Here is a 19,089-nt window from a genome sequence, read left to right on the forward strand (position 1 = left end):
TGTGTTCTGTTTCTTTCACTCAGCATGATCATTTTGAGATTCATTAATGTGGATGGATGTATGGGTTCATTTTTAATTAAGTAGTATTTCATTCTATGGATTGCCACATTTTGTTTATGCATTAGTGGGTTGACAGACATTTGGGTTGTTCCAGTTTGGAGATATTATAAATAATGCATAACTAGCCTTTTTAAAAGCGGGAAGGAGGTCAATCCTATCTAAAGTGAGTTGGATTTTATTTTCTCCTACCTACAGGGCATCAGTACCATGATATATTCCTATTACTTTTAAAAAGAGTGGTGAAAACAAATCTCACACATTTTAGTCATAATGCTCCTTTAAATGTCAGTGTTTTGTGCATTAAGTGTCTGTGAATCCTAAAAAATATAAGGAAAAGAAATTCTAAAGGTTCTGAAAGCTCACTTTACAACCAATAATAGAAAATACAAGTCGTTCCCTCAGTGAGGTAAACTTTGGATAACATCGGTTTTAATCTCTGGAAAACGAAGCCCGCAGAATGTATCTTTTGATCTGAAAAACATCAACCTTTCAAGATTAAAGATTCCATTTACTTACAAACAGGGAACCTGAAATACGACGACTCCAGAACTCAGCCAGAAGAGGGTAACCGCTTTGGATGCCGGGATTTGTAGTCCGTGAAATACTCGTCCTAACCAAGATGGCGGATATGCTAATGAACTGCCCCGCGGGAGTCTGGGCCGCGAGGGGATTGGGCGATGCGGGGATTCCGCGGGAGGGAAGCTAAAACCAGGTGTTACAACCTTTCCAGCGAAGGAAGCCGGATGCCCTGAAGTCTCGCGAGATCCTGGAGGGGCCCAATGGAGCGTTGGGGTCGGCTTATCACTAGGAGAGCTTGTTGGGGGCGGAGCTTTGCCCCGAGCGGGCCGGGAGGGGTAGGTGCCCGGCGTAGCGGCGTTTAGGCCGAGCTACCGCGGTGAGGAGCGAAGCTGTGGCCATGAAGGAGGAGAAGGAGCATAGGCCTAAGGAGAAGCGAGTAACCCTCTTGACTCCCCCAGGTGCTACAGGCAGCGGCGGTGGGGCTTCGGGAGACAGCACCAAAGGGGAAGATAAGCAGGATCGGAACAAGGAGAAGAAAGAGGCGTTGAGCAAGGTGTCTGGCCGGCTGTTGGCCCAGGAGAGGGCGGGACGGTTCCACCATCCGAGAAAGATGGTTGGGAATGGGGCTGCCCTCTTCCTCTCCCAGTCTCTTCCTCTGTTTCTTCACTTGAGTGAAAATCGCATCAACCTGTCTCATCCACTCTCCCAAGATGGGGGTCCCCTTCCCGGCAGAGCCCCGGGATGGGAGTGAGGGAGGGCGGGGGGAATCCCTGACTAGAAGGGTTTAGATCAGAGCCGTGAGATGATGATGGGCGGGGGGAGCGGCGATAGCGAAAAGGATGAGGAATTGAGGGGGAATATTAAACAGGAAGGTACTATCACCAGCGGGAGTAGTACGTGATAGGAATATTAACAGAGGTTAGTTGAGGGAATGGGTGGGTGGCGGCTATTAATGGTCTTGGGCCAAATCGGGTGCATTCTGTTTGGGGAGCAATGAGGGAATTGGGGATATTTCTTAGAATTTTGAATTCTTTATGCTGACTGAATAAGGACTTTATCAATCAAGAATTCCTGGCACCCACAAAAGACCAGGGATGGTTTACAAATTTCTTACCACTGCTGAAAAATGGGTGACAGAAAATGAGGCGAAAACCTAGTAAACTGGGGCTTCGGGTTAACAGAACCTAAGATTTCCTTGCTCCAGGCAATTCTCGTTTCCGAGAGTTTTTTTTTTTTTTTTTTAAACTATGTTACTGTTTGACCAAACTGTGTTACTGTTGCTGCTGCTGCTGCTGCTAAGTCACATCAGTCGTGTCCGACTCTGTGCGACCCCATAGACGGCAGCCCACCAGGCTCCCCCGTCCCTGGGATTCTCCAGGCAAGAACACTGGAGTGGGTTGCCATTTCCTTCTCCAAAGCAGAAAAGTGAAAAGTGAAAGTGAAGTCGCCCAGTCGTGTCCGACTTTTAGCGACCGCATGGACAGAAGCCCACCAGGCTCCTCCGTCCATGGGATTTTCCAGGCAAGAGTACTGGAGTGGGGTGCCATGTTACTGTTCCGTTTGACTAATCATTCTGAGCGTTCTGAACATTCTCTTGGGTTTTTAGAAATGATCTCATCTTTTAAAGGCCAGCTTTCTTCAGGGACAGTGGTTCAGGTATGACAGAAAATTGATTTGTACTAATTTTATTTTCCTTATTCATTTCTTAAGGTGGTAATTCGGAGATTACCGCCCACTTTGACCAAGGAGCAGCTTCAGGAACATCTTCAGCCTATGCCTGAGCATGATTATTTTGAGTTTTTTTCTAATGATACTAGGTAAAATAAGAGGGAGGGGTAAATGAAAAGTTTCTTCCGTTCTTTTTTTTAATCCTACTCATGATTTCTATTTGACTTTTGAGCCTTTTTAATATATACATACTTGTAATCCAGCCAGACACCTGCAAGCACATTCACATAATTGCTTTCCTCCCTGCAGTTTGTATCCTCATATGTATGCAAGAGCATACATCAACTTTAAAAACCAAGAGGACATTATTTTGTTCAGGGATCGTTTTGATGGTTATGTATTCCTTGACAATAAAGGTGAGTCCTTTTAACTGAAGGGGAGTTTGTCATTTGTATGTTTAAGACAATGTATCCCTGTTCTCTTGATGCCTTCATAGTGTTTCTAAAATCCTGAGTGCTAAGATGAGCAACATTTAGAGTTTTACGCATTTGATAAGCTTATGGCAGCCTTATAAATAGATAATGACTTTTTACAAGTATTTGTATTAACCTATTATTTCTGTAGTTTGTCAACCGAAGGAAAATGCCACTGTTTTCTCCTCCTGTGACAGTTCTTTTGCCCTGTTTTAGGTGATCTGTTGTCTTGAGTATTTACTAGTTTTAAGTGATACTGACAAGTGACTCTTTAAACTTGTATGACAAGTTTTAAATATTTACTTCTCATCTTGCTTCAAGGACCAATACTTATTTAATTCAGATCCTTTATGTCAATAGTTGCCAGTTGGAGTACTGTTTAACATTCTAAATTGTATGTAATTAAACCATTGAGCTTGATGATTTCCTACCTCCTATCCAGGAGTTTATAGGGAAGAAAAACTTCTGCATTAACCCTCATTTTATTATCTGTTGCTTGCAACATTTAGCCAGAGAATGTCCAAGCTGTTTGCTACTTTTCTTTTGGCTTTGCAATATTGAATGATGTGTGTTTTTGTTAGATTATATTTTTTCAGTATTACTTCAGAGTTGGTAAAAAATGAAATCTTTGTCAGGGAATATGCCAGTAAAAGTTGAAGAACCGCTTCTATGTTTGTCCAGTTTTTATTAATCCCCCCAAACCAGCTACTTTTCTGCTCCACAAGTTTATTCCAGTAGATAGCAAGTGATTTCTTGAAAATCTGAGTTGTGTTTAACTTTGTCCTCTCTTTATCCCTTACATTTAAACAAGTGATGGATTTTGTCAATTTATTGCTTTTTAATATCTTGTTCATCTAGACTGAGGACGTTAGACTTAGTAATACTTTCACATGTGCTCATCACCTAATGCTTAGACAAGCACTCTCTCTAAACTTATAGAATTTTCCATTTTCTGTATAATTTAGTCTTACTTTGCCATGAAAATAATCTTTTTGAAGATAGTGACTTAAGACAGCAGTTGTGGGGAAAAAAGTCCAAATTCCTTAGTCAGATAAACAGCATCCCCCATTGTTTGGCCTCACTTCTAATTTTTTTTTTTTTTGCCTATATTCCACAATTTCCTTTTGCTTCGGTCTGGTTTATCTATTCCTTTTCAGGTATATCAGTTATTAAGGTAATATGATTCTGCACTCAACTAGGATTTCTAAAATCTTGTTTCCTCTGTGACTGCTTTGTGAAATCTAATGGTCAGTTCTAGTAATTTATCCTGGCTTATGTTTACACACCGAAGGTGTAAAGATGGTATTTTATACCTTGTATGACATTATTCTATAGCAAGGATTTGATGTATTTTTCCAGTAATCACTTAAGTTTTTAAAAAAATAATTATTGAGATATAACTCATACCATAAAATTCAGTGGTTTTTAGTATATTCACAAAGTTTTATAACTATCACCACTGGGTAATTCCAGAATGTTTTCATCACTTCAAAAAGAATTCTGTATTCATTAGCAGTCATCTCCCATTCTCCTCTCCCCCAGCCCCTCGCAACGGCTAATCTACTAACTATGGATTTCCTTATTCTGAAAATTTCATATGAACTAAATCATATAATATATGGCCTTTTGTAACTACCTCTTTTACTTAGTATGTTTTCAAGGTTCATCCATGTTATAGTATGTATCATTGTCTCATTGCTTTTTTTTGTTTTTTGACATTAAAAATTGTGGTAAAATACACATAAATAAAATTTATCATCTTAACCATTTTTAAGTGTGCAGTTCAGTAGTGCTGACTACATTCACATTGTTCTGCAACTAATCTCTAGAACTTCTTCATCTTGTAAGACTGAAACTCTGCCCATTAAACAACTCCCCATTTCTCCCTCCCCCCAGCCTCTGACAGCTGTTAATACATTCTGCCTCTCTGAACCACTATTCTTATTAAGTTGACCATTCTAGGTGTCTCATATAAATGGAATAATAGTATTTGACTTTTAGTGACTGGCTTATTTCAGTTAGCATAATGTCCTCAAGGTTAATCCATGTTGTAGCATGTGTCAGAATTTCCTTTTCCACTGTATGTATATACTTCATTTTCTTTATCCGTTCATCCTTTGAGAGAATTTGGCTATTGTGAATGCTGCTGCTGGAAATGTACAAACATCTGTTCAAGTTTCTGCTTTCACTTCTTTGGAATATATACCCCAAAGTGGAATTGCTGGGTCATGTGGTAATTCTATTTTTAATTCTTTGAGGAACCACCATACTGTTTGCCATAGTGGCTGCACCATTTTATATTCCCACCAATAATGCCTGAGGGTTCTAATTTCTCCATGTCCTGGCCAACACTTGTGATTTTCTGGGTTTTTTCCCCCCTTTAATAGTAATCATTCTGACAGGTATAAGGTGATATTGCATTGTGGTTTTGATTTGCATTCCCCTAATGATTAGTGAGGTAATATTTTAATCTTCACATTCTTAAGCACACAGCATCTTTTCATTTGCTTATTGGCCATTTATATATCATCTCTGGAGAAATGCCTATTCAAGTCCTTTGAACATTTTAAAATCAGATTATTTGGGGTTTTGTTGTTGTTGAGTTACAGTTCTTTACATATTCTGTATATTGACCCCTTATCAGATATATGATTTGAAAATATTTTCTCCGGTTCTGTAGGCTTCCTTTTCACTCTGTTGATTGTGTCCCTGGATGCACAGAAGTTCTTGATTTTGATGCAGCACAGTTTATCTGTTTTTCACTTTTGTTGCCTGTGCTTTTGGCGTCTCCTGCTGTATTTTTTAATAACAGCTTTACTGAGATATAATGCACATGCCATAAAATTCACCCTTTTAAAGAATTACAGTTCAGTGTTTTTTAGTATATTCACAAAGTTGTGCAGCTATCACTACAATCTAATTTTAGAACACATTCATCACACCACGTACCCATTAGTTGTTACACCCCATCTCTAGATAAGCACTAACCTACCTTCTATCTCTAGCCTTACTTATTATAGAGATTTCTGGTTTTGTAAAGAAAATCAATTAAGGTATAATTTTCATTTTAAAATACATCCATTTTACATGTGCATTTGGTGACTTTTGACATATTTATACCCCTGTATAGTCAGTATCATGATCTTGGTTTGTTTTTTGTTTGTTTGCTTTCTGGCTGTGCCATGCAGTTTGCAGGATCTTAGTTCCCCCACCAGGAATCCAGTCTGGACCCCTGAAGTGAAAGTGCCAAGTATTAACCACTGGACCACCAAGGATTCCCTTTGATGTATTTTTTAAATGAAAATTAGTTTGTAGATTTTTTCCCCCACATATCACAGTATTAGAGTTTAAAGGTTGAATTTAAATGAATATTTTAATTCCCTCCCATATATTTTTGTTGTTTTTTCAGTATGAATTGGGGACTGCTTTGGTATCATGTTGATTTTAGTTGTGCCAATGAGATTTATGCCTTTTGGGAGACCCTATTCAGATCACTGTCATCAAAGGAAGCCTAGAGAGCAGGAGGTTGAGTCTCTTGTATCCATTTTTGACATTTTCTTTCTTTTAGCAAGTGTGCTATTTTTTCTAAACAGGTCAGGAATATCCTGCCATCGTAGAATTTGCACCTTTTCAAAAAGCTGCAAAAAAGAAGACTAAGAAAAGAGATACTAAAGTTGGAACTATCGATGATGGTATAGTATAGCTCTAGTTACTTAATGTGCTAATGCCATGTGTTTTTTTAATTTAATCTTCGATTAATAATTGATTTACAATGTTGTGTTAAAGTGATTCAGTTATACATATATCCATTCTTTTTCAGATTCTTTTCCCGTATGGATTATTACCAAATACTGAATAGACTTCCCTGTGCTATATAGTAGGACCATAGATTTTTAAAAGAATATATTAGCTTTGTGGGAATTGAGTGGATTCCAATCTTTTAAATTAAGAAAACATATGAAATAAAGTTCTTGAGAAATGTAATTCACTGATGAAAGCTTTGCTTGTTAGAATGGAGATGGGTTTCCTCTAGTTATTGGCTAATGGCTTTTCATTCCTTCACCATTAAACAATATATTGTTGACTGTTGAGTAGTAAATCACCTTAGGTATATTCATTAGAAGACAATGGAAAAAGTCAGGTGTTTCAAAGTACAACTCCTTAAGGCCCCTTACCATTCTTATGATTATTTATTTGACTTTTGGTTTCCATTTGTATAAAGAGGAAGAGTTATCATTGAGAACTGTGATGGAAAAATTTCTGTACTTGAGTAACAACATAAAGTAACAGAAGTAGCTAATCCTGTTTCTAGGCTTTGAATATGCAGTTAACTGCACACGTGGTAATTACATTGAACTGAAATACTGGAACTAAAAAACAAATAATTGCCATTTATGGTAAACTGGATCCAGGTTTTGAGATCTCTGTAATGTGGTTGTGTTGGTTAAGGACTTAGCCACAATATTTTATATCAGATTGGTATTTCAGAATCACCTAGTTTGGTTTCCATTATTATTTATTACTATAATGTGTATTTTATAAAGAAAACACAGGCAAGACTCAACACACAGCTGCTTATTGACTATATCATAGATTCAGATGTTGAAGACTAGATCAGGTAACATGCTCCACAGTGCATTCTCCACATACAATATAATGACTCAGATGTGCTTCCCTTTCTGATGTCGGAGGCGTCTAGGAAAGAATTCCGGATGTTACCATCACCTCTAGTGCCACATCTAGGACATCCCCCCTCATTTATCTGTTTGGAACACCCAATTTTCATATTCTGAGTTTCATTAAAGTGAGGTGTACCCATGCAGGAACTGCTTACATGCTCTACATGATACTCTCTGAGGGTCCCATAGCTATAGCTTGCAGTTCTCCCATAAGTATGACTCTGGATTAATAGGAGTGGTGGTTTTTAAAACCAAACTACTTAACATCCCTGGAGGTTGTGTTACAATGCATGGTGTCTCACTTTGCCTGACTCTGTCGGTATATCTAATAGGAGTTCTCAGAGTAAGTGACCAATAAAGCCCCCAAATAGTCTATCTTATGGGTATAGTTGGGTTTATTTTCAATCTTCCATGAAGCAGAAAATTATCTTCTTTGATAAGTAACTATCCTGGATAATATTTCTTATTTTATTTAAAGTCTGCTATATTTTCTATTTATTTAAATAATTATTTAGATCCAGAATATAGAAAATTTTTGGAGAGCTATGCTGCAGATAATGAGAAAATGACATCTACTCCAGAGACACTGCTAGAGGAAATAGAAGCAAAAAATAGAGAACTAATAGGTAAGTGGGCAAAAGGAATTAAGTGTTATGGTTTTTTCATCAGAAGACCTGTCAGACTCCCACTTCCGTCATTTGCTAGTTATGTGACCATAGGAAAGGCACTAACTTCTCTGAGACTCTGTTCGTTCTACTATAAAGTACAGATAATAGCTGACTCACGGGATTATAAGAATCCATCTATAAGATGGGAAATATTCTCTCACTTATTTGCATGCGTGCTGAGTCACTTCAGTCGTGTCCAACTCTTTGCGACCACATGGACTATAGCCTGCCAGGCTCCTCTGTCCATGGGATTCTCCAGGCAAGAATATTGGAGTGGGTTGTCATGCCTTCCAGGGGATCTTCCCCACCCAGGGATAGAACCCGGGTCTCTTACATCTCTTGCATTGGCAGGCGGGTTCTTTACCAGTAGAGCCACCTGGGAAGCCCCCTCTGACTTATTTAGTGCCACACAAATGTTAGTATAAAAATTTGAAGAGCTATATGGGACCTTAAGATGTTAATGAGTCTTTGAAGAGTAGTTGGTGTTTTCTACTAATAAGTTCATATTCGTAAAAAAGAAAATTTGACTTGAAAATATTAAAACAAATGAAATTGGTTACTGCAGAATTGGAAACCTCTTGAGAAATTCTAGCTTGGATGTTGGTTTTGGTATTAAGTTGTCACTACTGTATCAGCTCTAAACATAAGCATAGCCTCCAACCTGCCCAGGATTTCCACTCCTAGGAATTTCTCCAAAGGAAGTATGCTTTTCAAAAAGCTAGCTATAAGATTAGATAGCATTGTTCAGAATACTGAAAAATGAATTAAATATTCTTTTAAAACTTCGTTTTTTTAATGGATACTTCCCTGGTGGCTCAGCTGGTAAAGAATCCACCTGCAATGCAGGAGACCTGGGGTTGATCCCTGGGTTGGGAAGATCCCCTGGAGAAGGGAAAGGCTACCCTCTCCAGTATTCTGGCCTGGAGAATTCCATGGACTATATAGTCCATGGGGTTGCAAAGAGTCAGACACGACTGAGCGACTTTCACTTTCATAGTATAAGCCTACCTCTGATAGTTTCCATAGAATAAATTCCCAGAAGTGGAATTATGGGGTCAAAAGTATTAGATATTTTTAGCCCCTTATCCCAGTTTCTTCCTGGGTGAACAGATTTATACTCCCATCTGTAAAACAAGAGAATGTCCTTTGCACTTTATTTTCATTGACACCAGGAATTGCTCTTTTTAAAAATTGTTTTATTGTTTTAATTTAAATTTCTTAACTTTTAATATTTTAAACCTTCAGAATTTAAGTAGACTATTGTAAAACTTCTTTCCAATAAGATAGTTGTGAACTTACTGTTTGAGGGGTATAGTTTTCCCACCTCGGGTGGTTGGCAGGGAATGTCAGAAAATGGACTCCTTTCTAGGGTTCGATTAAGTATTATTAATAATCTGTTTACATTTGTGTAGCTAAAAAGACAACTCCACTTTTGAGCTTCCTGAAAAACAAGCAGGTAAACCTTTTGTTTTTCTGGTTCTCACAATACTTCTGTTTCATTGGTTCGCATTCTGTAAATTTAAGAGCATTGGGATCATACAGTAGGGATAGCTGCTTTCTCTACCACTGTTCTTTAAATATTTGGCTCATTGGCCTCACTCTCTGGCCTGCTCCTTCACTCTGGTTGTTGGACCATAGATTCACTCTGCAGAACTAGGGGTTCCTTAGCTTGTTCCAGAGGCACTCTTGATTTCCTGAAAGCCTTTGGATACTGTAGCAAGGCAGCAGTGGGAGACTGATATGAGCAGGCTGTGGTCTTTTTCTCTCTCATATTCTGAATGGACTCGGGAGGGGGTTAAGGAAGTGGAAAGTGGGAAGGAAAGATGATACAGTTAAGTGGGTGCCCATTGTACTTTCTGAACTATGTTCCATACTTTCTGAACTATGTTTTCGGTGATAATTATGTTGTCTGAAGGCTCTGTTGATGTTTCTTTGCAGAGGATGAGAGAAGAAAAGAGAGAAGAAAGGAGGCGGCGAGAAATAGAAAGAAAAAGACAAAGAGAAGAAGAGAGGAGAAAGTGGAAAGAAGAAGAGAAACGAAAACGGAAAGATATAGAAAAGCTAAAGAAGATAGACAGAGTTCCAGAAAGGGACAAATTAAAGGATGAACCAAAGATTAAGGTATGAACATAAGTTAAACTGACTGCATGTTGCTGTAACTTGCATGTACTATATATACTTCTTCAAATATGCATGCATCTTATATTGGTGTAAACTGGTTTAGTTTTGTTTTTGTCTTTTTTGGGAGGGAGTGAATCTTTGCTATAATATTCATGTATTACTCTTAATTTAAGATAATTTAAAAGATTAAGTAGTTTACATGGGATTTCTTCAGTGCAGTGTTATTTATAATCATTGAAAATGTTCAATTTTGGATTATTATTCTCTCACTTCTTCATATATAAGGGCTTAGGGCTGGCTGGCATGAATTATGGGTTTTATTCAGCTTTTCCTTCATATTTGATACATGAAGTTGCCTCATCTGTTTGTTTTCCACTGTCTTCAGGTACACAGGTTTCTGTTACAAGCTGTGAATCAGAAAAATGTAAGGACCAAGTACATGATACAGAGCACCTAGTATCATGTCACACACACACAGGTCTTAGTTAATAAGTCCTTCTGGTGGCGGTGGTAGTGGTACCTGTAGAAAATACCCTCAGGCTGACTTGAGTCCTAAAAGCTGAACCCTTTTAAATTCCTGATTTAGAAAGAAACCCAGATGATTTCCTGATGCTCTGCTGTATACCCAGAAGCTTCAACAATGTGCAGTGAGAGGACAGCCATGCCTTAAGAGCTCTTTCTCTCCTCTTCCTTTATACACCTCTCATACCTGGCTGCCTTGTGGGAGTATTTGGAATATACATCCTCTCCCCTCACATGATTCCCCATGTTACCTTCTTGGGTCTACCTGGGAATCTGTGAGCAGCAGGTTCTGATTAACACACTGCATGTAGGAAGAGGAAAACCTGTGGAAAGACCCCAGCCTAGCTGCTTCCCTTCCAGGGGCCTGGCTCGGGCAGCCCGTGCTCCAGTGAACTGCCCAGGGAAGTACTTGTACATAGTATGGCAGAGAAAATCTTACAGAGATGATGGCCAAGTCTCCTTTTACCTCCTCAGAATTCAGCTGGTCAAGTCACTAGGGCGCCCCGAGGCTCTCCAGGACTCATTGGTGATAAGGGGCTTGGCGGTGGCAGGGTGGGGAGGTTCTCATCTTAATTCCTTCTATCGATCTCTGTGTCCGCCCTGCTTCAAGCAACCTGACTTGCTATTTCTGTCAGCAAGGCAGAAGGTCAAGCTGGCTATGCTAGAGACATTCGTTAATAGTCTTATTAGAGTAATGAACATCTTGGCTCCTGACGAAGATGTTCACTAGAGAAATCAGAGCACTTGCAATGAAACCTGCACATGTTCCCCTCACTTTGCACTGGTGCCTTCATGGTGTGCACTCTGGACTCACTGTGTCCAGTGGCTGGCTGTGTGCTGAAACACTTCACGCTTAAGTCTCATGCGTGGTGCTTTGCCTTTAGCTTCGTGGCTTGTATGATGCCTTCACAATGAGATGAAACTCTGTATGATGCCTTCACTCTGAGACTTGAAATTCCTAAAAATCTCTCTGAATATCCAACACTTGGGGGTGTATTCTAGAGAGATTTGTAGAAGCAGCATGAGAAAGAAACTTTGTCAGCAATTTGAACTTTATAAACCACTTTTTTTAGAATTGCATTCTGTCATATATACATATGACATTGAACAGAGTTCCTATTCAGTAGAGATGGAACTTCACAGTTCTGTTGTATGAGATATTTGGATTTTTAAATCAAATGCCAAATAATTCTTGCTTTTCATCTCTAATGATAATATGATTGTACCATCATAAGTATGTAGCTACTCTCAGACTCAAGGCAAAATTATTCCTGCAATGGATCTCTCCTTTGGTGACAAGGTATTTGTTATTCTAATAACTTTGTAAAAATAGTCCAGCAATAATGACCTGGCTAGCATTTTTAATTTGTACCGTATTTTCCTATCAAGTTATACTGACATGCTGGCTTGCTACAGAAGGCATACTTGAAAGTAAGCGTTGGTCTACTCAAAGGTTGACCCATTTAAAGCCAAAGGAGTCTTGATCCTATTGCCACAAAGTGATTAAACCACTTCACTGGAGTGCATAACACTTTCACATTAATAGCACCCTTTTAGCAAATTACTGCTCTTTGTGCACTATTTGTTCACCTGAAAGTTTGAGTACTGCAGAGACGGGGCCTTCAATAGCCTGAATTGAAAATATTTAGTATATTGTTTTCTTTGCGAGAATCAGAAGACAATCCCATCATTCAAAATAAACCTAAGTTTGTTCTCTTTAAAGCTGCTCAAGAAGCCAGAAAAAGGAGATGAAAAAGAATTGGACAAAAGAGAAAAGCTCAAGAAATTGGACAAAGAGAATCTGAGTGATGAAAGAGCCAGTGGGCAAAGTTGTACATTGCCCAAGCGTTCTGAGGGTGAATTTAAAGATGAAAAACCTAAGAGGTCGGTAGTCGAGGGCTCTTGGGTACATTTGTTTTCGACCTGTTTCTGGCTGCTAGTTTTACTGCTGCATTCTGGACTTGTACGTGAATCAAGATACTGGGTTTTATGAGGGGTATGGGGATGAGGAGGACAGGTTTCAAGTATTTTAGTATCTTAATCTGGTTGAATGACTTTTGGGTGTTTTTTCCCAAATTGCTTTTCAAAATACTAGTATTTTTTTTTTAATGCTGCTCCGAAAGTTCAACCTCATTGTAGTGGCCAAGGCAGGATCAGAGTATTCCTGCCTTTGTGATTAGAAGAGCTTCAAGGGTGCATTCTCAGATTTGTTTTTCGTGCAGACCTGAAGATGAGAGTGGCAGAGAATACAGGGAGAGGGAGCGGGATTATGATCGAGACCAAGAGCGCATCCTGCGGGAGAGAGAGAGGCTGAAGCGGCAGGAAGAAGAGCGCCGCAGGCAGAAGGAGCGCTATGAGAAAGAGAAGGCTTTCAAGAGAAAGGAAGAAGAAATGAAGAAGGAGAAAGAAACACTTCGGGATAAAGGAAAGAAGCCTGAAAGTACAGAGCCAGTAGGCAGCTCAGAAAAAACTGAAAAGAAAGAAGAAGTGGTTAAGAGAGATCGCATAAGAAACAAGGTGCTACATTTCATTAAACTTCTTTTCATGAGGATTTTCTTTGTCTTTTCCTGCAAGTATAAAGGAGAGGGCTAACTCATTGTTAACAGAATTTTAGGGGAACTTTATCTGTACCTTTTTTCAGTCTTGTTGGGGTCCTTTTTATTAAAGTTTGTGTGTACTTTTCAACGGAGAAGCCAATGGCAACCCACTCCAGTACTCTTGCCTGGAAAATCCCATGGATGGAGGAACCTGGTAGGCTGCAGTCCATTGGGTCACTATGAGTCGGATATGACTGAGCGACTTCACTTTCACTTTTCACTTTCATGCATTGGAGGAGGAAATGGCAACCCACTCCAGTGTTCTTGCCTGGAGAATCCCAGGCACGGGGGAGCCTCGTGGGCTGCCGTCTATGGGGTTACACAGAGTCGGACACTACTGAAGCAATTTAGCAGCAGCAGCAGCAGTACTTTTCAAACATACACAAAAGTAGAGAGAACAGAGGAGTAGTAGGATGTACTTATCACCCAGCTTTGGCAGTTATCACCTTATGGCCAATCTTCTTTCTACTCTACCCCATCTTGCTCCTATGGGATGATTTTCAAACAAAACCTAGACAGATAATTTCTTCTTTAAATATGTCAGTATTAAGAGTAAAGACTTAAAAAAAAAAAAAAAAGTTTGGTCACACTGTGAGGCATATGGGATACGGGATCTTAGTTCCCCAACCAGGGATGAAACCCATGCCCTCTACAGTGGGAGTGTGGAGTCTTAACCATTGGATTGCCAGGGTTTTTTCTTAATAAAATAACCCTAGTATTCTTTTTCTTAATAAAATAACCCTAATAGCATTTTCACACCAGACAGAAGAAGACTTTCTGACAATAACTCCTTAGCATCCTGTCTAGCCAGTGTACAGATTTTCCCAATTGCTCATTAACACTTCTTTTCATTAACATCTTTTGTATAGGCTCTAAACAAGGTCCACAAATTGTATTTGTTTGAAATGTTCCCTTAAGTCTCTTTTAATCTAAATAATTCTTCGTCCTTTCGTTTTCTACCATTTCTTTGTTGCAGAAACCAGTTTGCCCTATAGAGCGTCTAATAGTCCAGAGTGGCTAATTACATCCCTGTGGTAACATTGAACATGTTCCTCTACCTTCTATGTTTCCTTGAAAACCAGTAGTCATATCTAGAGCAGGGTCAGAAAATTTTTTTCGTTCAAGGGCCAGATGGTAACTATTTTAGGCCCAAAAATAATTTGTGGGCCATGTGGTTTCTGTCAAAACCAGTAAGCTTTGTAGGAAAGTAGGCATAGATAGCATGTAAAAGAATAAGCATGGCTGAGAGCCAGTCAAACTTTTCACAGAAAGATGGGGGTGGCCCCCTCATTTAGAGGCCTTAATATATTCAGACTCAATTGTTGGCAAGAATACTTGATAGGTGGTGGTGTGCAGTTCCTACTGCATTGTTATCAGGAAGCATACAATGTCTTGGTATCCGTTTATTGTGATGTTAAGATTGACCAATAGTAATGGTACTATGGTTATGTGATAAGATGTTCTTGCTCTTAGGATACACAAGCTGAAATATTACCAATGAAGAATCATATGATCAATAATAATGGTATTATGGTTATGTGATAGGATGTCCTTGCTCTGAGGATACACAAGCTGAAATATTTAGTGATGAAGGGTCTTGATGTCTGCACTTATTCTCCAGTGGTTCTGCAAAAATAATAATGTATCTATATATATGTGTGCCTGCATACACACTAGAGACAGAAAAGGCATATATGACAAAATGTTAATCATCGTGAATCTAGGAGAAGGGTATTAGGTATTCATTGTACAAGTTTGGCAACATTTCTATAGATTTAAAATTTTTTGAGATAAAAAGTTGGAAAAATAGCTGATCAATTAGCTCAGGTATTGTAAGCCTGATCCATATATTATAAAATTTTTTATCAGCCTTTCTCCTAATGACATTGTATAACTTGTGGATTTAGAAATACTTGGTGAACTCCAACTTGTTGTTATCAGTTATTGCCCTTGTTGACGTTTAACTTGTCCCATCTTTGCACACTGGGAGCCCCATCATCCATTTCTCTAAATACTATGTGGCAGTCTCATCTGTTTTAACGTTTCATCTTGTTAAAACAGTGAAATGTTTTGCTGGAATTACTCACTTAAGAATAATGCTTTAAGGCTCTTTCATATGTCAGGGAGAAAGGACAGGGAAGGCTCATGTTGTCTTTTGTTGAATTAGAAAAAAAAGGCCTATACATTTAAGTTTTTCAGGGTCATATTGTGATAAACCAAACACAGTACTTGAACTGAGAGGTACCTGGTGATGATATTGAGGCCTATTTAGGAACCTGAGATCTAAAGTGTTACCTAGAGAGTCTCAAGCTGGGTTGTCACCTTGTCAAATCTGAATTAAGAGAGAGTCATATTTGTGCTAAGTTACTAGTGTTTGAGCTCATAACTTCAGGGACTTTGCATTATTAAGAATTGGTGTTCTTTATTATTTTCACTCCTAAAATTTTCTTAGATGGTGCATTTTAAAATCCATTTACTGATGGGGAGGAGAGAGCGACAACAACCACGGTTTCTAAGTAAAAACTATTCAAGCTGATTCAGTTCATCTTGAGATAGTAAAGAAAATTAGGCAGTAAACTTATCAAAATTTACTCTGGGCATATAAAATAATACTTGATAACTATTGCTTATAAATAGTTGTTTTTTATTTATAAAAATAAATAGTTGTGAAGTAGTTGTTTTTCTTTGTAGGTAGGGGAAAGGAAGCAGGCAGTTTGAAGCCAAATAACCATCGACACTTATTGTTATGTACTGTGCCCTCAAATTTTGATCTCATGTGGGCTGTCACTGGTATATTTTATCCCCTGGACATGCTTAGTAGCAGTTTTGTAACATGAGCATTTCATTTTACTTTAGGATCGTCCGGCGATGCAGCTTTACCAGCCAGGAGCTCGAAGCCGAAATCGACTCTGTCCCACTGATGACAGCACCAAGTCTGGAGATTCAGCCGTAGAAAAAAAGCAGGAAAGTGGTATTAGCCATAGAAAAGAAGGAAGCGAGGAGTGATAGGTCCAAATGGCCTCAGGTGTCCTGACTGTCTAGGCAGCCAAAGAGCACGAATTAAGCAATCCAGAAGTGCCTTCAGGGCAAAGGAATAGAGAGAGAGAGAAAGGGGGTCGCTGTGCTGGTGGGGTACACTGCAGAGGAGTATGTTTTGTGTTAAAGCAGGAACCCGATTGCAGGTTCAGATTGGAAGTACAATTTTCATTTTTTATGCAGTTCCTACAATTTTAAAGTGTCAGACAAAGCTGAGGGGGAGAGGACACATGTTGCAGCTTGCAGGCAAGAAATATGAGAGGACTTATTTAGGTATGACACGAGAAGAAGATAGAAGAACTGGCTTTAAAATCAAAAGGTTTTGTTAATCCTGGATTGAATTTTCTTAAAATTTCAATGGAGCAGAGTCACTGTGAAGTCTCTTTCAGATCTAGTTATAGTCATTGTTGGTGATAACTGTTGACTTTGTGTAGTGTAGAAGCAAGAAGCATGTAATTGTAATACAAGTACAGTGAAGGATATAACACATTTTCACTTACGCAGAAATTTAAATAGTCTTGTCATGTCGATATCTTACGTCCTAAAATTTTAGGATTACTTTGGGAACAGCTACCCACTCCAGTATTCTGGCCTGGAGAATTCCATGGACTATGTAGTCCATGGGGTTGCAAAGAGTTGGACACAACTCAGCAACTTTCACTTTCAGTTTAGTTCTTTGTTTGCTTACGTGAGATTAGTGTAAAAATTTTTTTTAAACATCTCCTTTTGCCTTTAGCAATTTTTGTATTTGTAAAGTTTAACCCTTAGTTGGTTCTTGACAATCCAGTCTTTGTTTGACTTTAGGTCTCATGAGCTGAGTGCCTACCCTCTCCAGGAAGGAAACTGCACCAATATTTGTTCCTGTTAAATAGCAACTTAGCTTGTTTTGCATTGATGTCAATAAATATCAACATCACTCAAGTATGAAGCTAAGTGTGTTTATTAACTTTACTAAATAGCTATTACTTTTGAGAAATTAAACTTTTGATACTTAATCTTTTGGGAATTTTGAAAGTGGATGAATGATATTGTTTCTGCCTTCACCAGCACCATGCTTTTATTTTGCCCACGAAGAAGACCAAATCGTGGTTCATCACTCTTGTTCCATAAGAACCAGAATTTGTCTGGATGACATCCTTGACTGCTGCTTCATTTCCATCTTGCCAGCTTCTCCTACTATGGCATCAGTGTGCCTTTACTTAATAAGTCACTGCTTTATGTTTACTCAGCTTTTAGAAACCAGAATCCCAAAAGGCAGATAAAGAGGAAGAGACATTGAAGGTGATTGAAAGAGAATGGTCCTCAGCTGACACAAAGGAAGAGGAATTTTCAAGGAGAAGAATGGCAGTGTCCCATGCCACAGGGAGAGGAGATTAAGGAAGACAAGAAACATGCAGTGTTCACTAGATTTGGCAGTATTGAAGCATGTGTGAATTGGTGAGGCAGAAACCTCACCAGTTATAGTGAGGGGTGAGTGGCAGGTGGGAAGTGGAGATGGGGGCAGAGGGACATACGGGTCTTGGAGCTCAGAGGAGAGATTTGCACTGTAGATACCAGTTTGGAATTCATCTATTTTTAGGTGATCATTGAAGCCATGGGCCTGGATTTAATCACTTGGAAAGAGTAGGGAAAAAACAGAAATAGACCTAGAGCCCAGCCTTAAAGAACTCTTAAGGATGCTAAACAGGTAAAGGAATGGATCTGTAAAGACGGAAAAGGAGTAGCCAGAAAGTCGGTGAAAAACTAGAAGACCAGTATTACCTAACCCAAGAGAAAAGAATGAACAAGGAAAGGGGAGTGGCCATCAGGGTTAGATGCTGCTGGAAGGTCAAGTATGATGCCTGAAGAGAGGCCATGGAATTCAGTGACTTAAAAATCACTGATGACCTGGAAAGATAAGGAATGAAAGCCAGACTGCCCTGAGAACGGAAACAGCATAGACAGCTCTTCAGAGAAATCTAAAAAAAATGGTGATAGATAAAGGGTATTGGGGAAGGATTTTTTTTTTTAAATATGACAAATACTAAAGCATTTTTAGAAGCCCAAAGGAAAGATATGAGAAGAGATGAATACCCAGGGGAAGAGAGAACCAATTAGGTTTCCGGAGAAGGCAGGTGAAAAGGGAGCCTCTTGACAGCCGAGGTTGTTGCCAGTAGAGGAGTTGGCCTTTGCAGGAGTATCACCCCAAACTATCAGTCATGAGTTGGTATCACTTGCCTCTGTACCCAGCCTGGGGCCTGTTTCCAGCCCTCATGGCTGTTTTTGTGTCACTACCTCACTCTTCTGTTCTGCTGGCCCTGCCAGTCCAACTCATTAAACCATACTTACCTATCCCCTGTTAAATTTCCATCCATTGATGTACTCACTTCAACAAACATTGACTAGTCTCTGACTGTGTACTAAGCCCTGGAATTCAAAGACTCAAGCCTTTGTCCTTGAGGAACCATTGGCCGGCCAGTGGTGTCAAGAGACAACCAGAAATAACCAGAGCACAGTGCACCATGTGAGAAGGACTGTGGTGACAGCCTGGAGTGGGGATCTGCCCTTAGGCTGCCAAGTGTTGCTGAAGAAAATCCCTAAACCAGACTAACTGCTGAGACTACAGGAGGGCCCTCCCTCCTGTGAAGCAACTGATTGCATTTTTGCCTTCTTCAGATACAGGTTTGATTTCTTTAAAAATAAAGACAGGATGGAGACAGTTCAGACACTGGATATCTGAATATTCATCTAGCACCTCCTGTATGTT

General features: G+C 39.3%; 1 protein-coding gene across 3 annotated transcripts; it reads left to right on the forward strand.

The window, feature by feature from the left end:
- The first annotated feature begins 788 nt into the window (after nucleotides 1-788).
- On the forward strand, nucleotides 789-17,264 carry UPF3B (UPF3B regulator of nonsense mediated mRNA decay). Of its 3 annotated transcripts, none has more exons than XM_005887222.3 (11): nucleotides 789-1,132; nucleotides 2,290-2,396; nucleotides 2,557-2,663; nucleotides 6,314-6,412; nucleotides 7,915-8,025; nucleotides 9,480-9,523; nucleotides 10,006-10,188; nucleotides 10,574-10,612; nucleotides 12,434-12,594; nucleotides 12,933-13,227; nucleotides 16,164-17,264. In XM_005887222.3, exons 1-11 carry the CDS (start codon nucleotides 977-979, stop codon nucleotides 16,311-16,313), a joined length of 1,452 nt encoding a protein of 483 aa, XP_005887284.1. In that variant the 5' UTR covers nucleotides 789-976; the 3' UTR covers nucleotides 16,314-17,264. The 3 variants fall into 3 exon arrangements, with proteins under 3 accessions (XP_005887284.1, XP_070221663.1, XP_005887285.1); XM_070365562.1 differs by having other exon boundaries at nucleotides 795-1,037; XM_005887223.3 differs by lacking the exon at nucleotides 10,574-10,612 and having other exon boundaries at nucleotides 798-1,132.
- Nucleotides 17,265-19,089: the final 1,825 nt, after the last annotated feature.

Source organism: Bos mutus, chromosome X (genome assembly GCF_027580195.1).
Source record: "Bos mutus isolate GX-2022 chromosome X, NWIPB_WYAK_1.1, whole genome shotgun sequence".
NCBI classification, from domain to species: domain Eukaryota; kingdom Metazoa; phylum Chordata; class Mammalia; order Artiodactyla; family Bovidae; genus Bos; species Bos mutus.

What these genes read in the sequence shown, in the direction of transcription:
- UPF3B (XM_005887222.3), top strand. Translation starts at nt 977, where the DNA reads ATGAAGGAGGAGAAGGAGCATAGGCCTAAGGAGAAGCGAGTAACCCTC. An exon ending in TTTTTTTCTAATGATACTAG is followed by an intron (nt 2,397 to 2,556) that starts GTAAAATAAGAG and finishes TCCTCCCTGCAG; the next exon opens with TTTGTATCCTCATATGTATG. An exon ending in AAAGATGAAAAACCTAAGAG is followed by an intron (nt 12,595 to 12,932) that starts GTCGGTAGTCGA and finishes TTTTTCGTGCAG; the next exon opens with ACCTGAAGATGAGAGTGGCA.